This window comes from Microtus oregoni, unplaced genomic scaffold (genome assembly GCF_018167655.1).
Source record: "Microtus oregoni isolate MIOR12 unplaced genomic scaffold, Mior012 000002F_ref0000024, whole genome shotgun sequence".
Classification (NCBI taxonomy): domain Eukaryota; kingdom Metazoa; phylum Chordata; class Mammalia; order Rodentia; family Cricetidae; genus Microtus; species Microtus oregoni.
This window is the reverse complement of record NW_024543061.1, coordinates 476706-495071: the sequence shown is the minus strand read 5'-3', so window position 1 is coordinate 495071 and position 18366 is coordinate 476706. Positions and strand designations below refer to the sequence as shown.

The following is an 18366-nucleotide window of genomic DNA, read 5'->3' as shown; positions in this document are numbered from 1 at the left end:
CGCGCGCCCAGCTGACGGGAGCGCGCAGGGGGCGGGGCTTCCCGCGACCGGTCTCCTCCGGCCTCGTTTGGCGCGCATTAATGGCGGCGGTCTCTTCCCGGCCGTCCTCTCCGCTGCTTGTTGCCTCCTTAGGAGGCGCGGAAAAGGCCAGGAGCTAGGTGGGCGTTCACCTGGGAAATCCAGCGTCGACCTGTTTCTTTCTCTGCCTCTTCTCTTCCTCGGGGAGATTTCCCAGCATCCTGTCAGTGAACTTCACCTGAGCTCTGTTACCTGAAAGAGTGACAGTTAAACTCCCCCGCTCTCTGCGTTCTTGAAAGGCTCGCCACAAAGACCACTCTTCCCTGTAGGATTTATTTGTTTGCGAAGGAGGGTTTCTCACTGTAGCTCTGGCTGGCCTGGAACTTGCTTTTGACCAGGCTGGCTTCGAACTCACAGAGATTCTCCTGCCTCGGCCTCCTGAGTCGACTTCCCCTAGGATTTAGATAAGACTCCTCCCTGTTTAGTAGAGGCACTGTCAGGCGTGTATTCTCCAAATACCCGATCTTTGCTTTATAAATGATTAGCAGAATTGCTTGAAATCACTATGTGGTCAATATACCAGCTACCCTGACATCAGCACACTTCGGTAAAGCATCTCTTGTTCCAAACCCTATCCCACCCCCTCCCATCCCGTCACTCCCCACCCGCCCACCTCCCCTACCCCAAAAAGTACATTGACCTTGGAATAAACTAAACTCCACCGCCCACAGTTGGTTGGTCCCACTTTCTAACAACTAGGTCTTTCTGGCCTTGTTCATTCTTCCCTGTGCAAGAAAAGCCCCTCCCCCACCAAAAAAATCTTATCTATTCTAGGAATCGGCCACAGACCTAGTAGATTTCCCTCTACACAATAGTCTCTATTGTGTATTTTTTTTTTTTCCGAGACAGGGTTTCTCTGTGGTTTTGGAGCCTGTCCTGGAACTTCTCAAACTCACAGAGATCCGCCTGCCTCTGCCTCCCAAGTGCTGAGATTAAAGGCGTGCGCCACCACCGCCCGGCTTTGTTTTGTTTTTTGAGACAGCTTCTTACTATGTAGAGTCTAAAACTGCTTGCCTCAGTTTCCTGGTGCTAGAATTAAAGTTGGTTGGTGCCACTACACCAGGCTACAACAGTCTCTTAAATCTAAATCTAGAATTATTTGAGATAGTTGTTATTTTCTTTTCCTTTTTCTTTTTCTTTCTTTTTTTTTTAAACTCTAGACAAGGTCTCTGCCACTAAGTCACACTCCCACCTACCTGAGATTTGGTTTTTAGCTGACGTTTGCACATTCGCCCTTTGGCAATAGTATTCCTCTAGGCAATGAGTCATCCTTCCCCCTACCCACAGCAACAATCTTTCTACACAGAATCTAAATTTACCTAAACTGGGCTTTGCTTTTTATTTGACAGCTGTTGGTGCCTGGAGTCAGCTTGGGATTGGGCCTTCCCTACCAACCTTTCTCCACCCAGGTAAAAGCAGTTTGGGATTCCTTTGAAGACCTACTGAGCTGCGGCTGCTCAGGGATCCTGTGGTGAGTTTAGCTCTGAAAATAGTGCTCCTACTCTCCTGTCTGTTGAGTTTCTTTTGCTGAAAGACGCATGCCCACATAATCATGTGGATTATAATCTATATAATTGTTTTATGGCTATAATATATGTCATATATATGTTAGTCTGATTCATTTATTTCTATAGAAGCCTCTACTTAGATGCAGCCACTATATGTGTGTGTGTGTGTGTGTGTGTGTGTGTGTGTGTGTGTGTGTGAGTGATGTATTTTTATTTTTTTCTGTGTTTATATTTGGGAGTTTTGACTGTTTATATGTCTATATATTGCCATCTCAAGACCCCCCCCCGTCTCAGTCTGTCAAATATTAGTATTATGGGCATGAATCTCCCTGCCCAGACATTTCTTTGATCCTGCCATGAGACTCCTCTGATATTTTCCCTTTTTGTCCCTAATCCTACAGGGTTTGTTCTAAAATCAATTGAAAAGATTCTTTTCCACGCCAAAAGTCAATTTCCCAGCCAGGTGTGGTGGCCTCTGCTTGTAATCCTGGCACTGGGGAGGAGACAGAACAATTTAAGTTTAAGGTCAGCCTGGTCTCGGTATTGAGACCCTGTCTTACCCAACAAAAATCAAGGGATCATAGCTCTATAGGTCTATTTCTATATGTTTTTCCTTTCTGTTTTAGACAGGGTTTCATTTAGCAAAAGCTGGCCTTGGTGTTGATTTAGTCCTCCTACTTTCACGTCCTGAGAGCCTGGACTGTGGGCACGGTGGGTTTCTGGAGTGCTGTCCACCAAACCCAGTGGGTCTCTGGAGTGCTGTCCACCAAACCCAGTGGGTCTCCGGAGTGCTGTCCACCAAATCCGTGTCTCCAGCACTCAGACTCATCTCAGAATGCTGATGTTTTCCTGACTGTTAGGTGATGTTGTTAAAAAAGGTCAGGCTTGCCTCGTAGTCAAGAATGATCTTGAGTTCCTTATTCTTAATGTTTTCACCTTCCAAGACTATAGGTTTGCCGGCATATGCCATTACATGCATGTGGACTGTAGGTTTTGAGTCCAGTCCTTCAGCTTTGATTTTAAAACACAAATTTTAAGTCCAGGTTTTCTATTTTCATTAAAATTTTGTTGTTGTTGTTTTTGTTTTTCGAGACAGGGTTTCTCTGTGGTTTTGGAGCCTGTCCTGTAACTAGCTCTTGTAGACCAGGCTGGTCTCGAACTCACAGAGATCTGCCTGCCTCTGCCTCCCGAGTGCTGGGATTAAAGGCGTGCGCCACCACCGCCTGGCTTTCATTAAAATTTATGGTTTTGTACCCATTTAGCCATCTCTCAGTCCGGTGTACAATTTTGCCAGTACCAATTACTTCAGAAAATTTTATTTCTTGCTGAATAGTATTGGAGCAAATTTCAGTTTGTCATTGTGAATAACCTTTTTTGTTAAACTGCTGGATTTGTTTTGTTGGTGTTTTGTTTTGTTTACGAATTTTGTTTTAAGTTGGGTGGTAGCAGCGCATGCCTTTAACCCCATCACTCCAGCGGCAAAGGCAGGAGTGTTTCTTGGTTGGAGATGAGCCTGGTGTACATAGCAAGTTCCAGGACAGCCAGGGCTGCACAGAGAAACCCTTTCTTGAAAAACAAAAATCAATCAATCAGTCAATCAATCAATCAAACAAAAAATAACTAACCAGGTCTATTTAGATTTTTAATATTCTTTTGAATTAACTTTGGAGGTTTGAGTATTTCAATAATTTGTTCATCCGTTATATGGTTTTTTTGTTCATAGTTGCTCACGGAATTGTCTTTGCTTTTTGAGACAGGATCTCACATAGCTCTTACTGTCCTGCCAAACTTGCCACATCACCAAGGATGACCTTGAATTTCTGGTCCTCTGGCCTCTACATCCTTTTTGTGGTGCTAGAGAAGGAACCTGGGACTGTCAGCACTCGAAGCAAACATTCTACCCACCGAATTGTATCCCAAACCCTGAATGTTTTTTAAGAGTCAGGGTCTTTTTGTGTAGCTCAGGCAGGCCTAGTGGTTTGAACTACAGGGATAGGCCTCTCCATCTAGAAGAACTGGCTTTTTAACTTTGCAATTTTAAGTTATATATGACTAGTAAACACACTGGGCCAGTATAACAACCTCACATTTCATGTCATAAATTTGGATTCATAACTTAGTGTTCCTTCACATGCATCAAGCTTAAAAATAGTCTCTTGGATGGCCTCTCATAGTACTAAATCAGAATCGCCTCTTCCCGAAGAATTCCTTATAGCCTGATAAGTGTTTTGCTTTTCTTGCACTAGAAATGTCCTTTTTGAAGAAACTGCCTTTGTTTATTTGTGGGGATTACCTTTCCATTACATGAAAACACCTAAGAAAATCCACTTAGGAGAGGAACCATTCATTTTGGCTCAAAATCTCAAACGTTCAGACCAGGGTCAGCTTGAGCCATTGCTGTGGGGTGGGGTGAGCAGAACAAGACAGCAAGGCTATGTGGCAGACTGAAGCTTCTCATGTCTTAATGGAAGGCCGCACAGAGAACAACAAGAAGGGGCCCAGATGTATCCTTCAAAGGCATGACCCCAGCAACCCACTTCTCCCAACCAGCTCTCAACCTCTCACGGTTCTACCACCTCACAATTGTCCATTCAGATTGTGACCCACCAGTAGACCAAACCTTTGGTTAGATCAGGGCCCTCAAGGTCTTAGTAGTCTCAGCATCTCAGTCCAGTTGAGTGGACAATGAAGATCAACCATCAACACACACAGTGTGCACACTGGCACACACCTATAATCCTAATACTTGGGAATCTGAGGCTTGAGGATTATGAGTTTGAGGACAGCATGGGCTACACACTAAGGCCATCAAAAAAATACGATTACGTTATTCTTTCTGTTAAGGCTTTATATACAATGTATTTTTTAAGGGGGGGTGGTTTACAGGGTTTATGTTACTCAGACTGCCCCAAACTGCTTATTGAGCCCAGGCTAGTTTCTCACCCGAAATCCTTTACCTCAATCTTGAAATGCTGAGATTACATGTGCCACCATGCACAAAAAAGTTGCTTCCTGTTTTTTTTTTTTTAATTTTTTATTGTTGATTTTTCCCACTTGTGCCTTGTAGCTTTCCTTTATTTAAAGACTTATTTTCTTAAAACATACTTAAGGGTACCCGAGGAAGCAAAACCTGGCTAGAATAGGGTGGCTGATTCTCTGGCACTGGACATACTGGATACACAATGAAAGTTGTTATGAGCAACCAGAATGTTGGTGCTGGGAACCAAACTTGGGTCCTGTGTAAACTCAGCAAGCGCTCTTAACTGCTGGGCTTTATCTACCCAGTCCTAAAAGAAACTTTTGAGGAAAACCATCAGGGGTGCTGAAGAGATGGTCCAAGAGCACTTACTGCTCTTGAAGAGGGCCCAGGTTTGGTTCCTAGTATCCATGTGGGGTGGCTCACAACTGCCTATGACTTCACTGTCAGGGTATCTGGTGCCTTCTTCTGACTTCTGCTGTTACTGCATGTATGTGTTGCATGTGTACACGCCTACATATAAAATAAAATGAATAAGTATTTTTTTTAAAAAAGCCTTTGGGTTCGGGATGTTGCTAAGCGGTGAAGCCTTTACCTAGCACCCCTGCCTCCCATATGACTTCACACTGTGCAGTCCTGGTTGGCCTGACAAGTACTATGTAGACTAGAGTGATGGGAAACTCACTGAGGTTCACCTGCCTCTGCTTGCTGAGACCTGGACACTGCCAAACATTTTTAAGGTCTTGGGGCTCATTTTCTATCTTTTAAAAAAAGGTATCTTTCAGTGAGCAAATGATTTTTTTCTTATTTAGATAATTTCTCATATTTTCTTTTTTAGTTTATATTTTTTGTGTCCTTTATAAGAAATGCCTTTTTTGTTGGTGTTGTTTTGTATTTTTTTATTTTTCAAGACAGGGTTTCTCTGTATAGCTTTAGAGCCTGTCCTGGAACTAGTGGTCTAGACCAGACTGGCCTTGTACTCACAGAGATGCACCTGCTTCTGCCTTTGGAGTGCTGGGATTAAAGGCATGCGTCACAACCACCCAGCTAAGAAATGTCTTCTTATCCTATGTTTATACAATTTTTTTTTGATTTTTCAAGATAGGGTTTCTCTGTAGCTTTTTGGTTCCTATTCTGGAACTAGCTCTTCTAGACCAGGCTGGCCTCGAACTCACAGAGATCCGCCTGCCTCTGCCTCCCCGAGTGCTGGGATTAAAGGCGTGCGCCACCATCACACAGCCACCTGTCTGTTTATACAATTTTTGAGTTAAAAAAAATTAACAGCTCACCAGGTGGTGGTGGTGCACGCCTTTAATCCCAGCACTCAGAAGGCAGAGGCAGGCGGATCTCTGTGAGATCGAGGCCAGCCTGGTCTACAGCGTGAGTTCCAGGACAGGCTCCAAAGCTACAAAGAGAAACCCTGTCTTGGAAAACCAATAAATAAATAATAAAAAAATAAAATTAAGAGCTTTATGTATGTCTCTAATGAATTTAAAGTTAATCTTTACACATGAGACAATAGTAGGGTTTTTTATTCATAAAAGTATATCCAATTGTCCTAACATCATTTATTTTTTTATTTTTTTTATTTTTTTTCTTAATATTTTATTTATTATGTATACAATATTCTGCCTGTGTGTATGCCTGCAGGCCAGAAGAAGGCATCAGACCCCATTACAGATGGTTGTGAGCCACCATGTGGTTGCTGGGAATTGAACTCAGGACCTTTGGAAGAGCAGGCAATGCTCTTAATCTCTGAGCCATCTCCCCAGTCCCCTAACATCATTTATTAAAAGAGTATTTTTTCATAGCTACCATGGCAGCACATGCCTGTAATCCCAGTTGCCAAGGAGACTGAAATAGTAAGATTACAAATTTGTACATAGGCTAGCCTGGGCAATTTAGCAAGATCCTGTCTGGACAATAAAACACATGGCTAGTAGTGAAGGTTTGTGGTGGAACACTTACCTAGAATACTTGTTGTTGTTTTTTTTTTAAATAGGTAGCCCAGGCTTGACCTTCACCTTGCTATAGTCCAAGCTAGCCTTAAAATTGAAATTGTCTTGGCTCAGCTTCCTGAAGTGCTGGGATTACAGACCTGTGCCACAATACCCAGTTCTTTTTCGTCTCTCAAAATAGACAGGTTCTGAGTTCACTGGGATTGGACAAATACATTGAAAATAAAAGCGATCTTTAGAAGTTTGTCTTTGTGCCTTCTAGGGCTTAACATATACATACATATATATATATATATATATATATATATATATATATATATAATTTATTTTATGTGCATTGGTGTGAAGGTATCAGATCCCCTGGAACTGGAGTTACAGACAGTTGTGAGTTGCCATGTGGGTGCTGGGATTTGAACCTGGGTCTTCTGGAAGAACAGCCAGTGCTCTTAACTGCTGGGCCATTTCTCCAGCCCCCTAGGGCTTAGCTTTTGGTTGTTCCCAAAGTAACCAAACTTAGTATCTTGTCAACTCTTCTAATTGTAATTTTTTTTATTGTGCTAGTTTGACCTGTGTGTGTGTGTGTGTGTGTGTGTGTGTAATATATACTGAAATCAAGTGTTCTGCCACTACATTATATGCCCAAGCCTTATTTGTATATAGTTTTAAATAAAGTTTAAAAAGTGTTTTACTGACTTGTTATTTTTTTCTCTAGTACAGACAACTGTGTCCTATGTTCTCCAAGCTTTTCTTTGTCCATGTCTTTCCCTCATTTTGTAGCTCAAGGTGCACCTCTGGACGCCTCCCACCACATTTGCATTGCAGGTCAATGCGTTCTGGTCCTTTTGTCAGTGAGCTTTCCTGAGGTCCAGAACTACGTAGCTTTGGCTGTCCTGGAACTCACTCTGTAGACCAGGCTTTGAACTCAAGTTGATGTCATCTTTGCCTCTCAAGTGTTTTTGTTTTTCTGGAATTCAAACTATTCTGTACACAGACATTGTGAGGCCGATTGAAGCTCATTATTTAATTTTTCTTGCTGGGGACTTACATGGATAAAATGTTGTTGCTATGAAGCTACTTGTTTTTTTTTTTTTAAAAAAACACATAAATTTCTTCATTCTTCAATTTTTTTAATGTAATAACAAGGGAAATTGCTGCCCAAATAGAGTAGGCTATCTCTGATAAATTATGATGTTTTGAAATGAGCATTTATTATTCCATCCATAATAGCAGATCTTTTCATATTTTGTGTGCTTTATTTTTCCCCTTCCTTTGGAAATGTTTTGTTTTAATTTTGCTTATGGGTGCACAGTAGGAGGCTGCTAAAATCACTCAGGTAGATCTGGCTAAGGTCATAGGAAACAACACTGCTTCTCTATGCTTAAAGATGAGGTGCTCCTCACCTTGCCTTTAACCCCTTTAATCCCTGGGTCTTTAAGAGTTCAAGGCCAGCCTGGTCTGCACGGTGGGTGAAAAAAGACGCAAGGCTCCTAGGTTGTTTTTTCTTTTTCCTTTCTCAGTTTACCTTGCGTGGACTACCGAGGAGGTGTCCTTCCTCTTCCATTCTCGTTTGCACAGTCATGCTAAGTGCAGCCCAAGTTCATTAAAGGTCTTGCCTTAGGTAGCTAGGCAATTGGAACTCCCCCCCCCCTCCCCATACCGCGCCCTCTCTTCTCCAGTCTCCTTCCTTCCCGCGCCTCGCAGGCCGTTCCTTGCGTCAACCAGGCCACCGCAGGGGTCGCGGGTGTCTAGGGGCTTCGGTCCTGGCTGGGCGTTGAAGGGTCCGGGCTACATTCCACACGGGAACCGGTCCCGCGCCCTCGTCAGCGCTGCCCATCCCCCAGTCTAGACAGGCCAGTGAAACCTAGCCCCTCCGAGTTTACAGCCCAGAGCGCCTCCGTCGCTCCCCCGCCGGGCGCTGACGTCACGGATGGGCGGAGCCTACGGAGGCTGCGGAGAGGGAAGGGCTGCGCGTTCTTGCAGCGCCCCGCAGCGGCCGAGGCCGGAAGCGGCCTTGTCGGCCCTGCGGCGCCAGAGCCCTGACGCACGGAGCTCGAGAGAGAGAGAGAGCGAGCGAGCAAGCGAGGGAGAGAGAGGGAGAGAGAGAGAGAACGAGAGAGAAAGGGGCAGACATGGCGGCTCCGCTCGGCTCCCGCTGAGGACGGCTGAGCAGGAGCTGGGTCTGTGCGGCCGGCCTGCAGCCTCGCTTCCGCCTCCCGCTCCCTGCCTCCTCGCGCTGCCGCTGGCTCCTGCCCCGCTCTTGCTTGTCGTGGCCTGTGTCCCAGAGAGGCGACGCGAGCCGGCCCGGCGAGGCTCCGCTGGCCCTGACTACCTGCCGGCGCGCCGGCCTTCCTCGCCTCTCCCGGGAGCGGCGGGCGCGGCGTGGACCCGGTCCTCTGGCTGGACCATGGTGAACACCCGGAAGAGCTCTCTGCGCCTTCTCGGGTCCAAGTCTCCTGGGCCCGGGCCTGGGCCTGGGGCCGGAGCGGAGCCGGGCGCGACCGGCGGCAGCAGCCATTTCATCTCCTCTCGGACCCGCTCCTCCAAGACGCGCGCGGCCAGCTGCCCGGCAGCCAAGGCCGGGGGAAGCGGCGGCGCCCTGGACGAGGCCCGGGTAAGAGCGGCGGCCCGCGACCGAGACTTGAGAGCGCCTGCCCGGCCGCCCGGGCTTTGTCTGGCCAGAGACCGTCTGTGGGTGCGGTGGAGGGTGGCAGCCGCCGAAGGGCCGTGACTCCAGCACCTCTACTGTGCCGGCCCGGTTCTTTTGTGTTAAAGAACAGCACTCGAATCCGCGGGAGAGGGCTCTTGGGGTCCTGTTCGGGGACATTAGAACGGTCTGCCTTCCGTGTCCTTTGCGTGGCTTCGGAGGGGAATACTAGAGGAAGCGAGAACCCAGGGCTGCTGCTGTCCCTGGCTTGGAAGGGGAGAAGAGAGAAGTGAAAGTTTTCCGCGGTGTCAAACCCTTCTTGAAAGTGTGTCAGCTCTTGCCGCTGTCTAACTGAGCTTACTTAGTTTGGGGGTGGTTCAAGTTGGTAAGGAAGTGAACAGAGCTCCAGTTGGCAGGCATGCAGGGATGCTGAAAAAAGTTTGTAGCTGCTCCGACACCAACTTTAAAAACAAAACCGACGCTTAACGCCTCCCTAGGCAAGGCAGATAAGACGCGGCGCTGTAAGCTGTCGGGTGAACCGAGGTCCTGCTAGAGAGCAGAGTACTTTTAAGTCACAACAGGAGTGTGTAGAAAGAAAGCAGTGGGCACCATCATTCCGTAGTGACATGCTTTCTACGTTTCTGTTGAGGAAATGGGTTACAAAAGCCAACCTAGCACTGTTGTCCATACAGTTGAAGAAGTGGCACTCGAAGAAGCAGGGGATGACTTAGTTCTGTGAAAAGACGAGATCTGAGACCCTGAACTTCCCTCACCCACAGTGCAGAACACGAAGCTGGCACAGGTGTCACTTAAAGTTAGCGAGACGTGTGCGTTCCTACGAGATTGGGTCTGAATTCAGTGAGCCAAAAGGATAATGCCTAGAAAGCGATTAACTTCCGAGAGACTTTTGGCCGAACCGTGTTATTTAAAATATCCCTTTAAATTCACACTCTTTTTTCTTACTTAGCCTATGTAAGGTTCTGTAGGGTTTACAAAGTTTTGATTGTTTATGTAAGTTTTCTCTGTTTTATACTGTTTTGACACCACTCAGAATGAAATTTAGTATAAACAACAGAAATATTTTACCATGCTACGAAATATATTCATTGTGTCTTTGGAAATCTTTTTCTGTGAAAAATCTGAAAAGTATTTTTGAGCTGTCTTAATTTAGTAGACTTTTAGGAGTGTATAGATCTCTTTGGTTGAGCTAAGTGTTTTAAAGATTTTTTTTTTCCTGTAGAAACTATCCTAACGTATACACATTTCTTAACTTACTGACGCTGTCACAATCTTAAATAATTTTAAGGAAGAGTGTGTCCTCTACACTTAAGTGCAAATAAAATATTTAGAGTGTAAGCATGTAATTGTATCATGTTCTGAATGCCTAGTCTATTAGAGGAGTGTCAAACTCATCTGATGCAATTAGCTCATCTCCCTCTCATCAGTCTGTGCTCCCATGTTTGAATTCAGAGATCTTATGCTGTCCTTACCCGCTGAGGAGTAAGGTGAGGTAATTTGTCAGGCAGCTGTTACGAAGATGTTAAAAGGCAAAGAATCAATAGTCTAATGTAGAAATGAACACTTGGTAGCTTTTAAATGGCTAGAATGAAAGAGATTGTTTTTCTAGAAGGATACTAATGAAACATTATTTTGAGAACTCTTTTTAAAAGTGTTTTAAAAGACTATAAACAGTTGTCTCTTAAGATTTACTTTGAAATATTTGCCTTTTACTCTTATAGCTGTAGCAGATGACGAATCTAATTGCTTTCTCTGAGAAATTTTTAGAGCTATTCTCATACTGTGAGCTATTGGACCTATAGAAGAGGAAAAGATACAGGTCTGAATTTATTAAGTTTATGAAATGTTATATATATGAAATATGTTGTATATTTCTTTCTTAGGTATTTCTGAAGTAAATTGATTTGAATGTGGTTAGCTCTTTAATTTGTTTTGTTATAGGAATGTAGCTCTCCTAGTTCACCTTTTCTAGTACACTTAAGCATACCCTCTGTATTGGTGGGGTCTTTAATAGTTATTTCTTCCTGTCTGCAAAGCCTAATTTGATGGGAATTGCTTACTACTTTATTCTTTTTTGGGGAGGGGGTGTTTTGAGACAGGTTTCTTTGTAGCTTTGGAGCCTGTTCTGGGAGTAGCTCTGTAGACCAGGCTGGCCTCAAACTCACAGAGATCCACCTGTTTCTGCCTTCCAATTAAAGGCAACTACTTTGTTGCTTTAGAAGACCCTCCTTTTTATATTAAGAAATGTATTCCTCTTTGAACCATAGAGATCAAGGAGTTCTTTTTTTTCTACTTTTGTGCTGTTTTTCACATTTTATGTTAATCTTTCTCCCCTTCTCATGATTTTAAATTATTTTCATTCACTTTCTTTTTTTTTTTTGGTTTTTCGAGACAGGGTTTCTCTGTGGTTTTGGAGCCTATCCTGGAACTAGCTCTTGTAGACCAGGCTGGTCTCGAACTCACAGAGATCCGCCTGCCTCTGCCTCCCGAGTGCTGGGATTAAAGGCGTGCGCCACCACCGCCCGGCCCTTCATTCACTTTCTTATTTGTTTATTTGATTTAGGAAATCATAGCACCAAGCGTTGTTTCTAGAGTTTTGTCTTAGTCTAAAATGGTATCTGTGTAATGAAGCAGGTCAACTAGGAAGCGTTCTGCTTTATTGGAATGATAAAAAAAAACTTTTCTACTTTTAATGATTTTTAAAAACATTTTATGTGCATTGGTGTGAAGGTGTCAGATTCCCTGGAACTGGAATTATAGACAGTTGTGAACTGTTATGTGGGAATTGAACCCAGGTCCTCTGGAAGAGCAATCAGTGCTCTTAACCACTGAACCATCTCTCCAGTCCCTTACATTTATTTTTTTAAGTTAATTTTTTTGTTTGCTTTGTTTTAGGCAGGGTTTTGCTGTATGTTTTTGGCTGTCCTAGAATTGCTAGGTAAACCAATCTGTCATGGACCTTGTGATTTACTTCTACTGCCTCTGCTTCCCAAGTGCTGGGATTGCATTCATGTGCCATCAGTCCAGAGCCTGAGGAGTTTGGGGATAAGAATAAGCCTGTAAAACGCCCACCACCATGAAAACCACCAGAACAGCAATTACTTCTGTAGTTTTTCTGCTCTCTTTAATATGTCCATTTTTATGTTTTCTGTTTTTTTCTCTCTCTTTCTTTTTTTCTTTCTCTTTCTTTCTTTTTGGAGACAGGGTTTCTCTGTGTTACAGCTCTGACTGTCCTGGAACTAGCTCTGTAGACCAGGCTAACTTCAAACTCAGAGATCTGCCTGCCTCTGTTTCCTGAGTGCTGGGATTAAAGGCCTGGGTTACCACACCTGGCACACGTCTTTGAGAGCTTGATTTTAGTTTCTTTGGGTAAATATCCAAAATTGAGATTGCTGAAAGATGTGGTGGTTCCATTTCTATTATTTTGAGGATCCTCCATTGTTCTCCAGGATTGTTATGCCATCTTACTTTCCCATCGGTTAGGTGGGCTTCCATTGCCTTGCTCACATCCTCATCCTCACCATTACTTATAGGATTGTGTTTTTTTTTTTTTTTTTTTTTTATTTTTCGAGACAGGGTTTCTCTGTGTAACCTGGTTTACCTGGAACTTGCTATGTAGACCAGGCTGACTTCAAACTCAGATATATCCAGCTGCCTCTGCCTCCTGAGTGCTGGGATCGAAGGTGTGCTCTACCATACCCTGCTATTTGGTAGATGGCTTAAGAATAATTTTTTTAGCTGGGGTCTAGTGGAACACCGCCTTAAGCTCCAGAGGCGGTGGCGAGTGGCTGGGTATCTCTGAATTCAAGGCCAGACTGGTTCACCTGTTCTACTGGTAAACTGCTTCAGGGCAGGTAGAACTACGTAGTAAGTTCCTGTCTCAAAAAGATAAACACCCCCAAAAAAACCTAGTAATTTTTTTGTAATGCTATTCTGTGTGGGATGATATCTTATTAAATTAAAATTACACTTATATATTGATTGTAGAAGTATATATATTATGGTACATATCTGGAGGCCAGAGGATAATTTTGGGGAATTGGTTTTCTAACCTCTGCCCTATGAGTCTCAGGGATCAAACGCAGATTGTTAAATTTGGTAGCAGGTGTTTTAAACCTACTGAACCTTTCCTTAGATTTTTTTTTATTTGTATTTTGCTTTTCTTCCCCTTGAGACAGTTTCTTTGTGTAGCCTTGGCTGTCAGGGAGACCAGACTGACCTTGAACTCAGAGATCCTTCCACCTCTGCCTCAAGGGCTGGGATTAAATACTTGCACCACCACCTCGCAGCAGATTTGTTTTTTCCTTCCTTCCTTTTTTTTTTTTTTTTTTTTTTTTGGTTTTTTGAGACAGGGTTTCTCTGTGTAACAGCTCTTTTGGTTCTGTAACCAGTCTGGCCTCAAGCTTATGAGATCCTCCTGCCTCTGTGGTCTTACCATGACCGGGACTAATTTGTATTTTTCTAATGAGTTGTATGATTTAGCAAATTTTCAATATTATCATTTTTGTATCTTCTGAAGAATGTCAACTGAGGGTTTTGTTTTTTGTATTCTACCACATCTTTTGGTACGTCCTAAGGGCCTTTACTGGATGTTCTTAAAAACTTCATTATAGATAAATAATATCCATAATTTCTGGCAACCAGATGGGTTGGTGGTAGGATTTTATCACTTGTTATGAGGACTATTGAAGCCCAACTGTTGTCTGCATTGGAATGGAAAGTTATACTGTTTAAGGGGCCACTTTAAAGTGCTAAATGACTCTGAGTTGTTGGACATTTTGTTTAGGAAATACACAGTAAAGTTTCTTTTTTTTTTTTTTTTTTTGGTTTTTCGAGACAGGGTTTCTCTGTGGCTTTGGAGCCTGTCCTGGAACTAGCTCTGTAGACCAGGCTGGTCTCGAACTCACAGAGATCCACCTGCCTCTGCCTCCCGAGTGCTGGGATTAAAGGCGTGCGCCACCAACGCCCGGCCACAGTAAAGTTTCATTTATGTGCACAGTCAATTTGAGTTTACCTATTGATACTAGGTGTTTGGTTTGCAATAGGAATATTTTACAATTTTATGTTTTCCCTCTTGGGGTGAATTTTGTGCAAAATGCCTTACCTGGGAGGAAAGCTTTAATGATTTTTGGATAAAATGTTATATGGGAGTACAAAGTTGGTATGGGGACTGTATGTGGTATGTGTTAACTTGAGGTGTAAGCTAGAATTGGCAGTGGTAATATATGGCTATAAATTTGGGCACTTGAGAGACTGAGGCAGAAGGACTGGCAAGAGTATGAGGCCAGCCTACGGTGCAGAGTGAGTTCATAAGCTTTTGGGGCTGCTACACAATGAGAACCTGTCTTAGAAAACCAAGGTTGGGGTGGGGAGCCTGGGCATGGTGGGCACATTCCTGCTGCCAGCACTCAGGTGGCAGAATCTACAAGATCCTTAAGAATTTGAGGCCAGCCTGGATGATACCCTGTCTCCAAAACAGAACAAAAACCAAGAACAAAATATCAGATTTCGTTTTCTTTGGGGTGGTGAGAATTGAACCCAGGATTTTACACATGCTTAGCACATACTTAACTCTTCTTAAGTACCTTCCAGTCTAGATGCTTTTTGAAGGATGTTATGTATAATGACAGGTTGTAATTTGTATTAGTGTTTAAATACTCTTGAGTGTGTGCTGCTGTCAGATCATAAACCTCTGGTGCTTTTGAGTTATGAATATGTTGATATTTTTCATATTGTTTTAATTTATCTGGAGACAAGATAAGATTTTGCTTAAAGTTGCTCTCTAAGTAACTGGGCATGGTGGCTCATGCCTTTAGTCCTAGCACTGAGAAGGCTGAGGGAGGATCGTGTGAGTTTGAGAAGACCTCCCCCCAAAGCAAAAAAAAAAAAACCAGCAATAGAAAAGCCTTTTTCGCCGGGCGGTGGTGGCACATGTCTTTAATCCCAGCACTTGGGAGGCAAACGCAGGCAGATCTCTGTGAGTTCGAGACCAGCCTGGTCTACAAGAGCTAATTCCAGGACAGGCTCCAAAACCACAGAGAAACCCTGTCTCGAAAAACCAAAAAAAAAAAAAAAAAAAAAAAAAAAAGGAAAGGAAAGAAAAGCCTTTTTCTTCTTTTCTTTCCTTTTCTTTCTTTTTTCCCTAGCAGTGGTGGTGCATGCCTTTAGTTCCAGCACTTGGGGTATAGATCTCTGTGAGTTCGAGGCCAGCCTGCTCTACAGAGTAAGTTCAGGACAGCCAGGGCTGCACAGAGAAACCCTGTTCTGAAAAACAAAACAAAAAACAAAGTGAAAAGCAAAATGTTTTTTTCTTTAGGTTGTCTCCCACTTGAGAAGAGAGCTTGGTATGTTAATTTGGTTGGTCTTGAACTCCTGCTTCAGCCCTCTGAATAGTTGTGGCTGTAGACAGTGTACCTGGTACCCTTAGACTATTTGTGAGTGAATTGTCTGTAAGCATCATGAGGGCAGACACTGTATCTTATTTCTTCTTATTTTTTTTTTTTTTTTCGAGACAGGGTTTCTCTGTGGTTTTGGAGCCTGTCCTGGAACTAGCTCTTGTAGACCAGGCTGGTCTCGAACTCACAGAGATCTGCCTGCCTCTGCCTCCTGAGTGCTGGGATTAAAGGCGTGCGCCACCACCGCCCGGCTTCTTATTTCTTCTTTAATTCCATTAATTCCTCTTTAGAACCTACTCCAACATCTAACATAAACAAGATGCTCAATGAATATCTGCTGATGGATGGATGAGTAGCATATTGAGGAGTTGGCCCATTTTATGAAACTCTGATGCCAAGGCTTTAAGAATAGAGGGCATATGAAATTTAGCTCAAACATTAAAGACTATACATGTATATGTGGTAGGCATATGAGAAAACAAAATGAATTGATTCTGATGAAATCAAAGGTGTAGCTAAAACTTAAATTACAGTTCTGAATTCTATCTACTGAATCTTTTAGTGGAATTTCATGTTCTTTGTTATTGAGATGTAGCTTCAAAGAAGATAGGGTTTTCTGTGTTGCTTAGGCTGTTTTTGTAATTTCTATCTCAGCTTCCCATTGAAGCTGGGATGGTAAGCATACATCAACTTGCCTTACATGTTCTGCAAGTTGAGATCTGATTCACAGCATAGTCTGCGTGAGTTGCCCTTCCTGGAGTTATACAGTATCATACTTGAATGTCATTTGACTTTTGGAGTCCCCAGCCTCCAGCACAGTGCTTGGGATGAAATAGATATATCACAAAGTCTGGGCCTCTTAATTTTTAAAGCCTAGTGGGAAAGAGAAAAATACACACTATGAAAATACAATTAAACCTTTTAAGTCTGGTGTCTTCTTGTCTACATGTATTGGGGTAATTTGTCAGCCTTTTAGAACTTATCAGTTTTACACGCAGTCCCTGTGTGAGTTTTGGATGGAGCCAAAAGCATCTGAAAATTATATTTGCCTAATCATTGTGTCAGAGTTTTATATCCATTCTGGTCTCCTTTTAGGTCTTTAAGGTCTTTGACACTTCATTTTGTGTCAAATTTAGATTTAGATGAGGAAATAATACTGTTGTAGAGATTTGACAGAAGCCTGTGCTTAGAGAGAATTACTTTAATGTGCTACCCAGCTTCTTTGCATATTATGGTTAGTGAGTTTAGAGTATTTGAGAGAGAATGAATGGAGTGGTCTGGTACTTTTGAACTTCGAATTTTTGAGTTACTTTAAAAACTTGTCAGCCATCATGTTTTATTTTTTTTAAAATATTTATTTATTTATTTATTATGTATACAACATTCTGCCTCAATGTATGCCTGCACTCCAGAGCAGGGCGCCAGATCTCAGTACAGATGGTTGCGAGCCACCATTTGGTTGCTGGGAATTGAACTCAGGACCTCTGGAAGAGCAGCCAGTACTCTTAACCTCTGAGCCATCTCTCCAGCCCCATGTTTTATTTTTTGTAGCAATGCAATTTCCGAGAAATAGAGGTAAATTAAAATTCTTGTGGTAATATTTTTATTTATTGCAAAACCTCTAGTGTTAGCCAATTCTTTGCCTTTAAAAGTAGTAAATCACTTATTAAATACTTGGCCTTCAAAGTGATACAGAAAAAATACAGTCCAGAAACAGCAGATGGACTGGTGAGATGGTCACACAGTAAAAGCACTAGCCAGTAAAGTCTGACCCCTTTGGTTCCTGAGAAGAAAAGATAATGAAACATATGCATGAACCAACTCTCACAGTGGTCCTTTGACCTCAGTACATGTGCACACACACACAAACAAATGTAAAACAGAAGTCTAGAACTAATTCCTGTTTGACAACTTTGCAATGTTTTCTCTTTCGATATACTTATCTATTTCATTTTGAGACAATACCTTGCTATGTTAAGTCTCAAAAGCTGGACTTGAACTTGAAGTGGACAATGCACCTGCTTCTTCTCTTAAGTGCTAGGATTGTAGATTTAGGCTACCATACTTGGTTCCAGCTAGATTTTTAATATTTTAACATCTAAACCTTACTTTTAGAAGAAAATTTCAGTAAAATGTTGAGGTTGGAAATGCAACAAATTGTAAAGTCATTTTTACAAAGTTTTACTATTTAGTATAACTAGTTTATAAGTGTCCACCTTGATGAATGATCATAATTCCTAAGAACTTATATAAGGAGGTTTTTAAAGAATATATTATTATTGTTGTTAGTGTTGTTATTTTAGAGAATTGCACTATAGAGCCCTGGCTGGCCTGGATCTTACGATATGAACCAGGCTGGATCAGAAGAGATCCACTTGTGTCTGCTTTCTGAGTGCTGGGAGAATAAATGGTATGCACCACCATGCCTGGCTTATATTTTTGTTTTATTTTTTTAGTTTAACGTGCAAAATAGTAGGTTTCATTAGGGCTTTGCTAATGAAATGATAAGTAAATGGCAATAACCCTCACTTGGAGTGCTGCTGAGGTTATAGTGTGGACCACTACTTCTAGTTTCATATAGTGCTGGGCATCAAACCCAGTGCTCATGCATGCTAGACAAGCATTCTGAGCTACATTCCAAGCCACTCATTACAGTATTTTCATACATATATTTCATTATCTTTTCTTTTCATTGTTGGGAGTTAACATATTTTTGTAGTTAATATTTCATTGGTGATCTGCTAGAAAGGTATTAGCACAGTTAAAAACAAAATACTGAGGTATTTAT

General features: G+C 42.6%; 1 protein-coding gene across 4 annotated transcripts in view; it reads left to right on the top strand.

Moving 5' to 3' along the window:
• Positions 1–8526: 8526 nt before the first annotated feature.
• Atad2b (ATPase family AAA domain containing 2B) overlaps positions 8527–18366 on the top strand; it is a 151030-nt gene continuing 141190 nt past the window's right edge. For all 4 annotated transcript variants that reach the window (XM_041642944.1, XM_041642936.1, XM_041642947.1 and 1 more), the window contains exon 1: positions 8527–9132. In XM_041642944.1, the coding sequence (XP_041498878.1) occupies positions 8926–9132 (207 nt within the window). In that variant the 5' untranslated portion in view covers positions 8527–8925. The remainder of the gene's footprint in view (positions 9133–18366) is intronic.